Source organism: Oncorhynchus clarkii, chromosome 4, assembly GCF_045791955.1.
Source record: "Oncorhynchus clarkii lewisi isolate Uvic-CL-2024 chromosome 4, UVic_Ocla_1.0, whole genome shotgun sequence".
Taxonomy (NCBI): domain Eukaryota; kingdom Metazoa; phylum Chordata; class Actinopteri; order Salmoniformes; family Salmonidae; genus Oncorhynchus; species Oncorhynchus clarkii.
Genome location: NC_092150.1, coordinates 87069106 through 87083696, shown reverse-complemented (window position 1 = coordinate 87083696; position 14591 = coordinate 87069106). Strand labels below are relative to the sequence as shown.

At 46.7% G+C, this 14591-nt stretch overlaps 1 protein-coding gene across 3 annotated transcripts in view; it reads right to left on the bottom strand.

Moving 5' to 3' along the window:
* LOC139407409 (INO80 complex ATPase subunit) overlaps positions 1–14591 on the bottom strand; it is a 97712-nt gene that overhangs the window by 80054 nt on the left and 3067 nt on the right. For all 3 annotated transcript variants that reach the window (XM_071151168.1, XM_071151171.1, XM_071151170.1), the window contains 13 exons: positions 13208–13359; positions 12859–12926; positions 12528–12668; positions 11036–11156; positions 10601–10806; positions 8906–8959; positions 8270–8473; positions 5254–5449; positions 4996–5063; positions 3336–3548; positions 3130–3210; positions 1804–1899; positions 406–608 (listed from right to left, as the gene is read on the bottom strand). In XM_071151168.1, coding sequence (XP_071007269.1) covers positions 406–608; positions 1804–1899; positions 3130–3210; positions 3336–3548; positions 4996–5063; positions 5254–5449; positions 8270–8473; positions 8906–8959; positions 10601–10806; positions 11036–11156; positions 12528–12668; positions 12859–12926; positions 13208–13359 — 1803 coding nt within the window. The remainder of the gene's footprint in view (positions 1–405; positions 609–1803; positions 1900–3129; positions 3211–3335; positions 3549–4995; positions 5064–5253; positions 5450–8269; positions 8474–8905; positions 8960–10600; positions 10807–11035; positions 11157–12527; positions 12669–12858; positions 12927–13207; positions 13360–14591) is intronic.

Here is a 14591-nt window from a genome sequence, read left to right as displayed (position 1 = left end):
GGTGCTGCTCTTTAGGGCCTGGGCTTCATCTAGAACCATGTACTGGGTCTAGGGGTCAGGGTTTACCTGGTGCTGCTCTTTAGGGCCGGGCTTCATCTAGAACCATGTACTGGGTCTAGGGGTCAGGGTTTACCTGGTGCTGCTCTTTAGGGCCTGGGCTTCATCTAGAACCATGTACCGGGTCTAGGGGTCAGGGTTTACCTGGTGCTGCTCTTTAGGGCCTGGGCTTCATCTAGAACCATGTACTGGGTCTAGGGGTCAGGGTTTACCTGGTGCTGCTCTTTAGGGCCTGGGCTTCATCTAGAACCATGTACTGGGTCTAGGGGTCAGGGTTTACCTGGTGCTGCTCTTTAGGGCCTGGGCTTCATCTAGAACCATGTACTGGGTCTAGGGGTCAGGGTTTACCTGGTGCTGCTCTTTAGGGCCTGGGCTTCATCTAAAACCATGTACTGCCACTTGACCCTCTGGAAGTACTTGACATCCTGAACCACCAGCTGGTAACTGGTGATCACCACGTGGAACGGAGCATTCTGGGTGTACAGGGTTTTCTGGCTCCAGAACTTCCTGATCACTTTGCGGTCGTGAGGGTTCCCCCAGTACGGCAGAACCTGAGGGACAAACGGCACAAAGGGTTAATAAATAAATATAATATGTGAATCTGCTCAAGTTTATTTTCTCAAGGGAGGTCTAGTAATCATTGAGTCAGATCTAAAAAAAGGAGTTTAGATACTTAAGTCTGTGTAGAACTTCTAGTTTCTAATATAATATAGTTATTTTATCACAACAGAAAGTTAACCTTCTGACTTTTTCCAGTAGAAAGGAACTCTTAAAGGTCACTTTCCTAATTGTTTTAGTGAGAAAACATTTCAACTCTTGACTCCATGGATTGTTGATATGAGACGTTATGTTAAACTATGTGGCGGGACCATAATGAATCCCTCAACACAAATACTGGCTGAGGCTCCATTGTGTGTGTGTGTGTGTGTCGTCCATTGTTGCCGGGTCAGTTTCTCCGCCTGTCTCGTTCCTCGGGAACTGATACTTATCAGATGTTTCTTAACACCTCATCACCATGGTGAAACTGTTGATTTACTGTCTTCTGAAAAACGTCCAACAATGATGGTTTTGCAGTAAAAGTCGGTGTATATGGAGGAGGGTGTGTGTGTGTGTGTGGTAAAATACCATGCCTCTGATTCATAGTTCCCATAAGTCATATAATACTATGCTGCCCCCTAAAGGACACTCGGAATAAGGCACCTAAGCAACCACCGGTTCTCACATCTTCAGACTATACAGGGTGTTGTGATGCATTTTCCCCTCACACAACATAGCATACACAGTCAATATATACAGTCAATATATACAGTCAATTAACACAGAGGCAGAACCAATAGGCTGAAAAGTTTAACGAAAGGAGAGAGCTGGAGAGAACAGCTGACGGACAGAACAGCTGACGGACAGAACAGCTGACGGACAGAACAGCTGATGGACAGAACAGCTGATGGACAGAACAGCTGACGAGAGAACAGCTGACGAGAGAACAGCTGATGGACAGAACAGCTGACGAGAGAACAGCTGATGGACAGAACAGCTGACGAGAGAACAGCTGACGGACAGAACAGCTGACGAGAGAACAGCTGACAAGAGAACAGCTGATGGACAGAACAGCTGATGGACAGAACAGCTGATGGACAGAACAGCTGACGAGAGAACAGCTGATGGACAGAACAGCTGACGGACAGAACAGCTGACGGACAGAACAGCTGACAGTGTCAGAGCAACAGTAGGATCCCGATGTCTCACCTTGAATTTGGGGACAAAGCGTGTAAACTCCTGGTGCCAGTTATTCAGTGTGGAGGCAGGAGAGATGATGAGGAACGGACCCCAGATGTTGTCACGCTGCAGAAGACAGGACAGAGACACACACTCAGTCAGTCAGTCATCACGACAGGTATGTATGCTTGTGGACGTGTTTAACTATTCTTGTGGGGACCAGAAGTCCCCAAAACAACAGTAAACAAACAAACATTTGACAAACTGGGGACATTTTGTTAGTCCCCACAAGGTCAAATGCAATTTCTAGTGGTTTAGGGTTAGGAGCTAGGGTTGGGTTTAGGAGCTAGGGTTGGGTTTAGGAGCTAGGGTTGGGTTTAGGAGCTAGGTTTAGGAGCTAGGTTTAGGGGTTAGGAGACAGGGTTAGGTTTAGGGTTAAGAGCTAAGGTTAGGTTTCGTAGCTAGGGTTAGGTTTAGGAGCTAGGGTTAGGTTTAGGAGCTAGGGTTAGGTTTAGGAGCTAGGGTTAGGTTTAGGAGCTAGGGTTAGGTTTAGGAGCTAGGGTTAGGTTTAGGAGCTAGGGTTAGGTTTAGGAGCTAGGGTTAGGTTTAGGAGCTAGGGTTAGGTTTAGGAGCTAGGGTTAGGTTTAGGAGCTAGGGTTAGGTTTAGGAGCTAGGGTTAGGTTTTGGGTTAGGTTTAGGAGCTAGGGTTAGGTTTAGGAGCTAGGGTTAGGTTTAGGAGCTAGGGTTAGGTTTAGGAGCTAGGGTTAGGTTTTGGGTTAGGTTTAGGAGCTAGGGTTAGGTTTAGTAGCTAGGGTTAGGTTTAGTAGCTAGGGTTTGGTTTAGGTTTAGTAGCTAGGGTTAGGTTTAGGAGCTAGGGTTAGGTTTTGGGTTAAGGTTAGGGTGATGGTAAAAGTATGGGTTAGGGAATGGGACTGAATTGTGTGTCCCTCAAACGTTTAGCTGTACAGACAGTGTGTGTGTGTGTGTGTGTGTGTGTGTGTGTGTGTGTGCGTGTGTGTGTGTGTGTGTGTGTGCGTGAAAAACAGGAAACACTAAGCTGTGAAACATGTCTTCCTGTGGGACATGGTGTTCTAGAGAGAGGGCTTCAAATCCCCAAAACATAATTCCATTTCCCCTCCTTGTCACTTAAAACACCTTGGGGTCCATGGATACAGCTGGAGTGTTCCCATTCACATGATTCATCAACAATCGCCCCCCGTAATAAAAAAACGACAATAATATACAACACATTTTTTGACTTACAATGAAACTTTACGACTTCTGCATGCCAAGTACAAAGGTTTGGAAGAGACCAGGTAAACGAAAACAAGTATTTGACTCAGGTGTGCTGCTTACCTCAGCCAGGTGACCCAGCAGAGCGATGCTCTGAACAGTCTTCCCCAGGCCCATCTCATCCGCTAGGATACCATTGATACCCTACAGAGAGGGAGACAGGACGGGATGTCACGACTGAGAAAAGTGACAGTACTGGGACCATAACAGGTGTGTGTGATGGGGGGGGAAGCAGCACAGACCAACAATCTTTCGAAGCTTGCGTTTACCTGTTCATAGAGGTTAGCCAGCCAGTTCATGCCTTTCAGCTGGTATCCCTTCAATTTCCCGTTGAAGATGGTTGGCTGGGGGATGTCCTCTCCGGCCTGGATAGAAGGGTTAGACAGGCTGTAGCTCTCCCCGAACCCTGACCCCGACCCCCCACTGGCCTGGTGCAGGGAGGCACAGCGACTGTCCTTAGCCTCCTCGTCAAAGAGACGTGTCTAAAGGGGGGGGGGGGAAGTGGACCGTCTTATTTTGAGAACGATGGGAATCGAATCGTTGTTCCATGTTGAGTCTACATGTCTCTCTGGGTGTTGGAGGTATTTCTGGAGGTATATCTGGAGGTATGGTATATCTGGAGGTATATCTGGAGGTATATCTGGAGGTATATCTGGAGGTATGGTATATCTGGAGGTATATCTGGAAGTATATCTGGAGGTATATCTGGAGGTATGGTATATCTGGAGGTATATCTGGAAGTATATCTGGAGGTATATCTGGAGGTATGGTATATCTGGAGGTATATCTGGAGGTATATCTGGAGGTATGGTATATCTGGAGGTATATCTGGAAGTATATCTGGAGGTATATCTGGAGGTATGGTATATCTGGAGGTATATCTGGAGGTATATCTGGAGGTATGGTATATCTGGAGGTATATCTGGAGGTATATCTGGAGGTATGGTATATCTGGTGGTATATCTGGAGGTGTATCTGGAGGTATGGTATATCTGGAGGTATGGTATATCTGGAGGTATATCTGGAGGTATGGTATATCTGGAGGTATGGTATATCTGGAGGTATATCTGGAGGTATGGTATATCTGGAGGTATGGTATATCTGGAGGTATGGTATATCTGGAGGTATATCTGGAGGTATATCTGGAGGTATGGTATATCTGGAGGTATATCTGGAGGTATGGTATATCTGGAGGTATATCTGGTGGTATATCTGGAGGTATATCTGGAGGTATATCTGGAGGTATGGTATATCTGGTGGTATATCTGGAGGTATGGTATATCTGGAGGTATATCTGGAGGTATATCTGGAGGTATATCTGGAGGTATGGTATATCTGGAGGTATGGTATATCTGGAGGTATGGTATATCTGGAGGTATGGTATATCTGGAGGTATGGTATATCTGGAGGTATATCTGGAGGTATGGTATATCTGGAGGTATGGTATATCTGGAGGTATGGTATATCTGGAGGTATATCTGGAGGTATGGTATATCTGGAGGTATATCTGGAGGTATATCTGGAGGTATATCTGGAGGTATATCTGGAGGTATGGTATATCTGGAGGTATGGTATATCTGGAGGTATATCTGGAGGTATGGTATATCTGGAGGTATATCTGGAGGTATGGTATATCTGGTGGTATATCTGGAGGTATGGTATATCTGGAGGTATATCTGGAGGTATGGTATATCTGGAGGTATGGTATATCTGGAGGTATATCTGGAGGTATATATGGAGGTATGGTATATATGGAGGTATGGTATATCTGGAGGTATATCTGGAGGTATGGTATATCTGGAGGTATGGTATATCTGGAGGTATATCTGGAGGTATGGTATATATGGAGGTATGGTATATCTGGAGGTATATCTGGAGGTATGGTATATCTGGAGGTATGGTATATCTGGAGGTATATCTGGTACTTACTCTGGCCTGGTGTATCTCGTAGGCTTCTTTAGCTTTCCTTAAGGCCTGAGACTTGTAGTATTCACTATCTGAGACAAACAACAATTCACCACTGTTACAACTGCACTACAAAATGGTAACGTTCCTCTCTTCATAATCAAGTGCAAAAAGAAAGAAAGGAGGAAACTCTTGAGATCCAATCAATAATCAATCACGATTAGACTTGGCTATTGAGATTTAAAATGAAGTAACCGGAATATGTATAGTAACATCCATTACCATAGTCCTCCTGTCCAACGTTGACCGTCAGCCGTTCCCCGATGGTCATCTGCCTGTGAGAGTTGGTGTCGTCCAGCTTGTTGAGAATGTCCTCCTCTCCCCCGTCCTCCTCTCCGGGACCCTTGCCCCCCATGAAGTGGGCGTACAGCTCTGTCTGGGTGATCAAGAAGTTCAGCTTACGCTGCTGACGCTTCGCCTGGGAGGGAGAGACAGGTAGACGGGTAGAGAGAGAGAGACAGGTAGAGAGAGAGAGACAGGTAGAGAGAGAGAGACAGGTAGAGAGAGAGAGACAGGTAGAGAGAGAGAGAGACAGGTAGAGAGAGAGAGAGACAGGTAGAGAGAGAGAGAGACAGGTAGAGAGAGAGACAGAGACAGGTAGAGAGAGAGACAGAGACAGGTAGAGAGAGAGACAGAGACAGGTAGAGAGAAAGACAGGTAGACGGGAGAGAGAGAGAGAGAGAGAGAGAGACAGAGACGGGTAGAGAGAGAGAGAGACAGGTAGAGAGAGAGAGAGACAGGCAGAGAGAGAGAGACAGGTAGAGAGAGAGAGAGAGACAGGTAGAGAGAGAGAGAGACAGGTAGAGAGAGAGAGAGACAGGTAGAGAGAGAGAGAGACAGGTACAGAGAGAGAGAGAGAGACAGAGACAGGTAGAGAGAGAGAGAGACAGAGACAGGTAGAGAGAGAGAGACAGGTAGAGAGAGAGACAGGTAGAGAGAGAGACAGGTAGAGAGAGAGACAGGTAGAGAGAGAGAGAGAGACAGGTAGAGAGAGAGAGAGTCAGGTAGAGAGAGAGAGAGACAGGTAGAGAGAGAGAGAGACAGGTAGAGAGAGAGAGAGACAGGTAGAGCGAGAGAGAGACAGGTAGAGCGAGAGAGAGACAGGTAGAGCGAGAGAGAGACAGGAAGAGAGAGAGAGAGACAGGTAGAGAGAGAGAGACAGGTAGATAGAGAGAGACAGGTAGAGAGGGAGAGAGAGAGACAGGTAGAGAGAGAGAGAGACAGGTAGAGAGAGAGAGAGACAGGTAGAGAGAGAGAGAGACAGGTAGAGAGAGAGAGAGAGAGGTAGAGAGAGAGAGAGACAGGTAGAGAGAGAGAGAGACAGGTAGAGAGAGAGAGAGACAGGTAGAGAGAGAGAGACAGGTAGAGAGAGAGAGAGACAGGTAGAGAGAGAGAGAGACAGGTAGAGAGAGAGAGAGACAGGTAGAGAGAGAGAGAGACAGGTAGAGAGAGAGAGAGACAGGTAGAGAGAGAGAGAGACAGGTAGAGAGAGAGAGAGACAGGTAGAGAGAGAGAGAGAGAGAGAGAGAGAGAGAGAGAGACAGGTAGAGAGAGAGAGAGAGAGAGACAGGTAGAGAGAGAGAGAGAGAGAGAGACAGGTAGAGAGAGAGAGAGAGACAGGTAGAGAGAGAGAGAGAGACAGGTAGAGAGAGAGAGAGAGAGACAGGTAGAGAGAGAGAGAGAGAGACAGGTAGAGAGAGAGAGAGAGAGACAGGTCGAGAGAGAGAGAGAGAGAGAGAGAGAGAGAGAGGAGAGACAGGTAGAGAGAGAGAGAGAGAGAGAGACAGGTAGAGAGAGAGAGAGAGAGACAGGTAGAGAGAGAGAGAGAGAGACAGGTAGAGAGAGAGAGAGAGAGACAGGTAGAGAGAGAGAGAGAGAGACAGGTAGAGAGAGAGAGAGAGAGACAGGTAGAGAGAGAGAGAGAGAGACAGGTAGAGAGAGAGAGAGAGAGAGAGAGACAGGTAGAGAGAGAGAGAGAGAGACAGGTAGAGAGAGAGAGAGAGACAGGTAGAGAGAGAGAGAGAGACAGGTAGAGAGAGAGAGAGAGAGAGAGACAGGTAGAGAGAGAGAGAGAGAGACAGGTAGAGAGAGAGAGAGAGAGACAGGTAGAGAGAGAGAGAGACAGGTAGAGAGAGAGAGAGACAAGTAGAGAGAGAGAGAGACAGGTAGAGAGAGAGAGAGACAGGTAGAGAGAGAGAGAGAGGTAGAGAGAGAGACAGGTAGAGAGAGAGAGACAGGTAGAGAGAGAGGGAGGGTTAAATCCTTGACAGAGTTTCAGCATTCGTTTTGATCTGTTTATAATCCGAATTCATTTTAGGGAGATCCCTAGACGTTTGTTTACGTGGTGGGGGGGGTGACCAACCCTACTGGAGAGCTTCTGGATGTGCAGGCTTTTACTCCAACTTTACTGTAACACACCGGATTCAGCTAACCAAGTGACAAGTAGAATCAGGTGTGTTACATCAGAGCATTATACGGCAGGAAGGTAACTCATCATGTTTCTGATGGTACAGCAGTGTGTGTTACAGCAGAGCATTATACGGCAGGAAGGTAACTCGTCATGTTTCTGATGGTACAGCAGTGTGTTCCATCAGAGCATTATACGGCAGGAAGGTAACTCGTCATGTTTCTGATGGTACAGCAGTGTGTGTTACAGCAGAGCATTATACGGCAGGAAGGTAACTCGTCATGTATCTGATGGTACAGCAGTGTGTTACAGCAGAGCATTATACGGCAGGAAGGTAACTCGTCATGTTTCTGATGGTACAGCAGTGTGTTACATCAGAGCATTATATGGCAGGAAGGTAACTCGTCATGTTTCTGATGGTACAGCAGTGTGTTACATCAGAGCATTATACGGCAGGAAGGTAACTCGTCATGTTTCTGATGGTACAGCAGTGTGTTACATCAGAGCATTATACGGCAGGAAGGTAACTCGTCATGTTTCTGATGGTACAGCAGTGTGTGTTACATCAGAGCATTATCCTGCAGGAAGGTAACTCGTCATGTTTCTGATGGTACAGCAGTGTGTTACATCAGAGCATTATACGGCAGGAAGGTAACTCGTCATGTTTCTGATGGTACAGCAGTGTGTTACATCAGAGCATTATACGGCAGGAAGGTAACTCGTCATGTTTCTAATGGTACAGCAGTGTGTTACATCAGAGCATTATCCTGCAGGAAGGTAACTCGTCATGTTTCTGACGTGGTAGGAGCAGTGTGTGTTTCCCAGTCTCACCTCTCTCAGCTCCTCGTCCAGTTTGCGTTGCTCCAGAGCCTCTTTCTCTGCTCTCTTCCTGTGTTCCTTCTCCACCTTCTCATATTTCTTCCAGTAGAGCGTCATCTCCTTGGTCAGTCTCCTGGCCCGGGGAAGGGTTTCTTTACAGTTCTTCTGGGCTTGGATGGCTGCCCTACGTACCTCACGCATACACTGGTGGGCCAGCTAGAGGTGAGGAAGAGATAACAGATTAATGAGATGGTACTGAGTTAAGATCAGACAGACACTGGTGGGCCAGCTGGAGACGAAGAGGAGATAACAGATTAATGAGATGGTACTGAGTTAAGATCAGACAGACACTGGTGGGCCAGCTGGAGACGAAGAGGAGATAACAGATTAATGAGATGATACTGAGTTAAGATCAGACAGACACTGGTGGGCCAGCTAGAGATGAGAACACACACACACACACACACACACACAAAGAAAACAGAACACATACAGACATTTAGTTTGAAGTAAAACATACAGAAAAACTAGACACAGAATGTGTCTCAGGTAAAACACAGACACTTTTACACAGGGATATTCTTTCAAACATCTACACATACAGACACTAGCTTTTAATAGGTCAGGAAAGGCTTAAAAACAGTTTACCTTTTTGGCATTGGTAAGGACGAAGTTCTTGGCTGATGCTTTTTGCTTGAATGCCTAAAGAAAGATTATGCCATTATGAATACATCACTTCATACTATGAATACGTCACTTCATACCCATTCCCGCGAATACGTCACTTCATACCCATGAATACGTCACTTCATACCCATGAATACGTCACTTCATACCCATTCCTGCGAATACGTCACTTCATACCCATTCCCGCGAATACGTCACTTCATACCCATTCCCGCGAATACGTCACTTCATACCCATTCACGCGAATACGTCACTTCATACCCATTCACGCGAATACGTCACTTCATACCCATGAATACGTCACTTCATACCCCTGAATACGTCACTTCATACCCCTGAATACGTCACTTCATACCCCTGAATACGTCACTTCATACCCCTGAATACGTCACTTCATACCCCTGAATACGTCACTTCATACCCCTGAATACGTCACTTCATACCCCTGAATACGTCACTTCATACCCCTGAATACGTCACTTCATACCCCTGAATACGTCACTTCATACCCCTGAATACGTCACTTCATACCCCTGAATACGTCACTTCATACCCCTGAATACGTCACTTCATACCCCTGAATACGTCACTTCATACCCCTGAATACGTCACTTCATACCCCTGAATACGTCACTTCATACCCCTGAATACGTCACTTCATACCCCTGAATACGTCACTTCATACCCCTGAATACGTCACTTCATACCCATGAATACGTCACTTCATACCCCTGAATACGTCACTTCATACCCCTGAATACGTCACTTCATACCCATTCACGCGAATACGTCACTTCATACCCCTGAATACGTCACTTCATACCCCTGAATACGTCACTTCATACCCCTGAATACGTCACTTCATACCCCTGAATACGTCACTTCATACCCCTGAATACGTCACTTCATACCCCTGAATACGTCACTTCATACCCCTGAATACGTCACTTCATACCCCTGAATACGTCACTTCATACCCATGAATACGTCACTTCATACCCATGAATACGTCACTTCATACCCATGAATACGTCACTTCATACCCCTGAATACGTCACTTCATACCCCTGAATACGTCACTTCATACCCATTCACGCGAATACGTCACGTCATACCCCTGAATACGTCACTTCACACCCCTGAATACGTCACTTCATACCCCTGAATACGTCACTTCATACCCCTGAATACATCACTTCATACCCCTGAATACGTCACTTCATACCCATTCACATACTCTATCAACTTTAGCCCCTCTCAGATATCCTTCAATCAGAGATCAGGGCAGAACAAAGCAGCTCAGAGTGCAAGTGCTGATCTAGGATTTATTTTAATATTTTATTTAACTAGGCAAGTCGGTTAAGAACAAATTCTCATTTACAATGATGGCCTACACCGGACAAATCCGGATGATGAATACATCACTTCATACCCATGAATCCTATTGATTCTGATCAAGGATCTGTCCATATAATCTCATTCACTATGATGTAAAAGGCTAAACTGATCCCAGATCAGCACTCCTGCTCTGAGACGCTTTATGGATACGGGCCCTGTTCACAACAACAACTCACATATTTACAAAGATATTCATCCACTCCTACAGTTACCATTCGGACTCCTGTAAGATCTCCCAGACTACACTACCCAGCGTACCTTGGGGCACTCCTTCTTGGCGATGGTGAGCCAGACTTTGCGTCGTCGTGCGTTCAGCTGCTCTACGGTCAGGTGTTTCTTCTTCAACATGGGAAGAGGGGCGTCATGGGAAAACTTGGCGAAGATCTTGGTGACATGCGGCCGCCCCTCGCCTGAGAACTCCCCTTCCCCTCTCTTCTTTTTCCTCTTGCCCTTCTTCAACTTGCCTGAGAAGAGAAGGGAATATGGACAGGTACATCCATTATTGGAGACCAACGTGACATTTTCCAGGACGCAAGTAAACCTGTTCACTAGTAACAGTATTAAAAATATATACGATTCCCTCTATATTTTTATTTTATTTTATAGGTTTGTGGGAACAATCATCCATAAAAAACGAGACATTCAAAGCAAAGAAAGACTGTTATAAATAAATAAATAAACTGCGTTTCTTACCCTTGAATTTCTTCTCCTCCTTGATCTTCTTCTTCTTGGGGCCCAGCAGGTGGCGCTGTTGTTCGTGGAAAGGGTCATGGGAGGAGAGCAGTCCCGTACTATAGTACTGATACTGCTGAAGCTGAGAGGAGAGGAAGGGGGGGGTTACAAACTGGCATTTAGAGGAGCAGACGTGTAGAGATGTCAAGTTTGTATCTGTGCCTTTGTGGTGACTGTGACAACATGGGCAGTGCCATTTAGGCTATTGCCATTTGAAAATGTAGTCAATTTTCTCCTTCTTTTGATGTTTGAAAACACTAATATTGGTGATTTTACAGGGCTGGAGTCCTGAACCACATCTTGTATGTCATTTATTGTGACCACTAGATGGCGGTGATTAAGACTAATGCCAATTTACAAACTAAGCAAACCAATTTGAAGACAACACACTTTTTTTTCTTCTATTTTTAATTGAACCTTTATTTAACTAGGCAAGTCAGTTAAGAACAAAATCTTATTTTCAATGACAGCCTAGGAACAGTTGGTTAACTGCCTTGTTCAGGGGCAGAACAACATATTTTTACCTTGTCATCTCGGAGATTCGATCTAGTAACCTCTCGGTTACTGGCCCAACTCTCCAGCCACTAGGCCACCCGCCTCCAACCACTAGGCCACCCGCCTCCAACCACTAGGCCACCCGCCTCCAACCACTAGGCCACCCGCCTCCAACCACTAGACCACCCGCCTCCAACCACTAGGCCACCCGCCTCCAACCACTAGGCCACCCGCCTCCAACCACTAGGCCACCCGCCTCCAACCACTAGGCCACCCGCCTCCAACCACTAGGCCACCCGCCTCCAACCACTAGGCCACCCGCCTCCAACCACTAGGCCACCCGCCTCCAACCACTAGGCCACCCGCCTCCAACCACTAGGCCACCCGCCTCCAACCACTAGGCCACCCGCCTCCAACCACTAGGCCACCCGCCTCCAACCACTAGGCCACCCGCCTCCAACCACTAGGCCACCCGCCTCCAACCACTAGGCCACCCGCCGCCAACCACTAGGCCACCCGCCGCCAACCACTAGGCCACCAACCACTAGGCCGCCAACCACTAGGCCACCTGCCGCCAACCACTAGGCCACCTGCCGCCAACCACTAGGCCACCTGCCGCCAACCACTAGGCCACCTGCCGCCAATAATAGATGTAGTCCTCCATATTCCCTTCTCCTCTCGGGCAAGCTCTGATCATTGGCTGATCCCTCCCAACCAGTTGACTACTTTAAAATAGTGGAAGTGCTCCATGGTAACGTCCATGCAAAAACAAATCAAAACACATCGCTATAGAGTCCTCATTGTTCAGTCAATGCCATCACAACGAGCACAATAGTAGTTACGGTCGTGTGGCTGCAGTGGTCGTCACGTGGCTACACATCAAGAAATAACAGTTGTGTTATGCACACGCATGAATGCCTGTGTGTATGTCTCGACGTGTGTGTGTGTGTGTGTGTACCTCTCTGTCGTTGTGGAACTTGTTCTGGTGCTCCCTGGTGAACTGGTGCAGTCTGAGCATGTCCTGTAGCTCTTCTCTGGACAGACTAAAGTCAGAGTCCTCTGTGTCTGACTCACTGGTGTCGTCGCTCAACAGGATACTCTATGGGGGGGGGGGCAATTCAGATATAGTGGGGTGCTGTCTCTCTATATTCACCACAACAGACTGGTTTCCTGGACACAGATTAAGTCTAGTTCTGGACTAAAAAAAACATGATCATTTGTTTCGGTTCAGAATTAGGCTTTGTAGTCCTGAACGTTAATACACTAAATCATGAATCAATGAAAAATACCTTGAGCCATTTCCTGCTCTTCTTCAATTTGGAGAAGTTGTATAGACTGGCTTTGTCTTCCTTGTGTTCTGGGGAGAATAAAAAGGAGCGTGAAGGAAAATCTAACGTCTTTGAACAAAGATCTGGGTCAGATTTTGTTTATGGATCCAGGATATTGCACTTGGTAATGGAGTCAATGTTGGCCATTAATCTGAGATTACACCTTGGAAATCCAGACCCCCCCCCCCCCCTTACTAAAGCATATCCTGTAGCAGAATATATATACAACAGCTGGGAGCGTACACCACTTTTAAAGGTGCATGCACCTATTTGAATGTTCCAGGAGAACTCTCCCTAAGCTCCCCTTCACCTTGTGATGGAGTTCCGTTGAGGATGGTGCCCTCGGTAACAAGCCCCTCCTCATCCAGGTCACATGACTCCTCTTTTATCGCCAAGGCTGCGTGCTGATTGACCGGCCTCAGAGAAGGCCCCTCCCCTAATCCGTCATCGTCGCTGTCATCACTGTGATATGACAAACACGTACACATGAGCCCAGAGTCATCCCAGTCACGTCATAAAGAACAGACATCTACTCCAGGCTTTTTAAATGTATTATTATTGATAAGGCGCAAGCGGTGGCTGTGCGCTCGTGGCTCTCATTCACACAACTGCTCACTCTGTTTGCTACAAATATAAGTTGTAACTCTGAAAGGGATAGTGCAAGATTTTGGCAATTAAAATGGTGCACTATGCAAAAAAAAAAAAAAAAAAAAAACATCTGCCATTTCCTGGTTGCAAAAATTCTAATAGTTCGCCTAATTTCAGTTTATGTGACAATATATGCAAGTACAGTGTAGAGCAGGGGCCTGGGGCCCACAGTTGGTACACATTTAAAACTTGCCCTAGCACTACACAGCTGATTCAAATAATGAGTTGAGCTTGATGAGTTGGTTATTTGAATCAGCTGTGTAGTGCTAGGGCAAAAAACAAAAGGTTCACCAAGGGAGGACCCCCAGGACCGAGTTTGGGGAAAAACCTTCCCTACAACACATGTCAAACTCATTCACAATGGGCAGAATGTCTGCGGGTTTTCACTCCTCCCTTGTACTTAATTGATGAAGTAAGGTCCCGGATTAGTGAGGAACTCCCCTCACCTGGTTGTCTAGGTCTCAGTAAGGAACTCCCCTCACCTGGTTGTCTAGGTCTCAGTAAGGAACTCCCCTCACCTGGTTGTCTAGGTCTCAGTAAGGAACTCCCCTCACCTGGTTGTCTAGGTCTCAGTAAGGATCCTCCCTCACATGGTTGTCTAGGTCTCAATAAGGAACTCCCCTCACCTGGTCGTCTAGGTCTCAGTAAAGAACTTCCCTCACCTGGTTGTCTAGGTCTCAGTAAGGAACTCCCCTCAACTGGTCGTCTAGGTCTCAGTAAGGAACTCCCCTCACCTGGTTGTCTAGGTCTCAGTAAGGAACTCCCCTCAACTGGTCGTCTAGGTCTCAGTAAGGAACTCCCCTCACCTGGTTGTCTAGGTCTTAACTGAAAGGAAAAACCAGCAGACACCAGTCTCTCCATGGAATGAGTGACATCCCTGCCCTACGAGGTCCGGCACCTGCTGGTTCTGTTATACCTGATAATTAATTGCACCCACCTGGTTCCCAGATCTAAATCAGTCCCTGATTAGAGGGGAACAAAGAAAAAAAGAAAGAAGTGGAACTGGCTTCGAGTGTGAGGGCTGTAGAGAATCATTGCATTTTCAG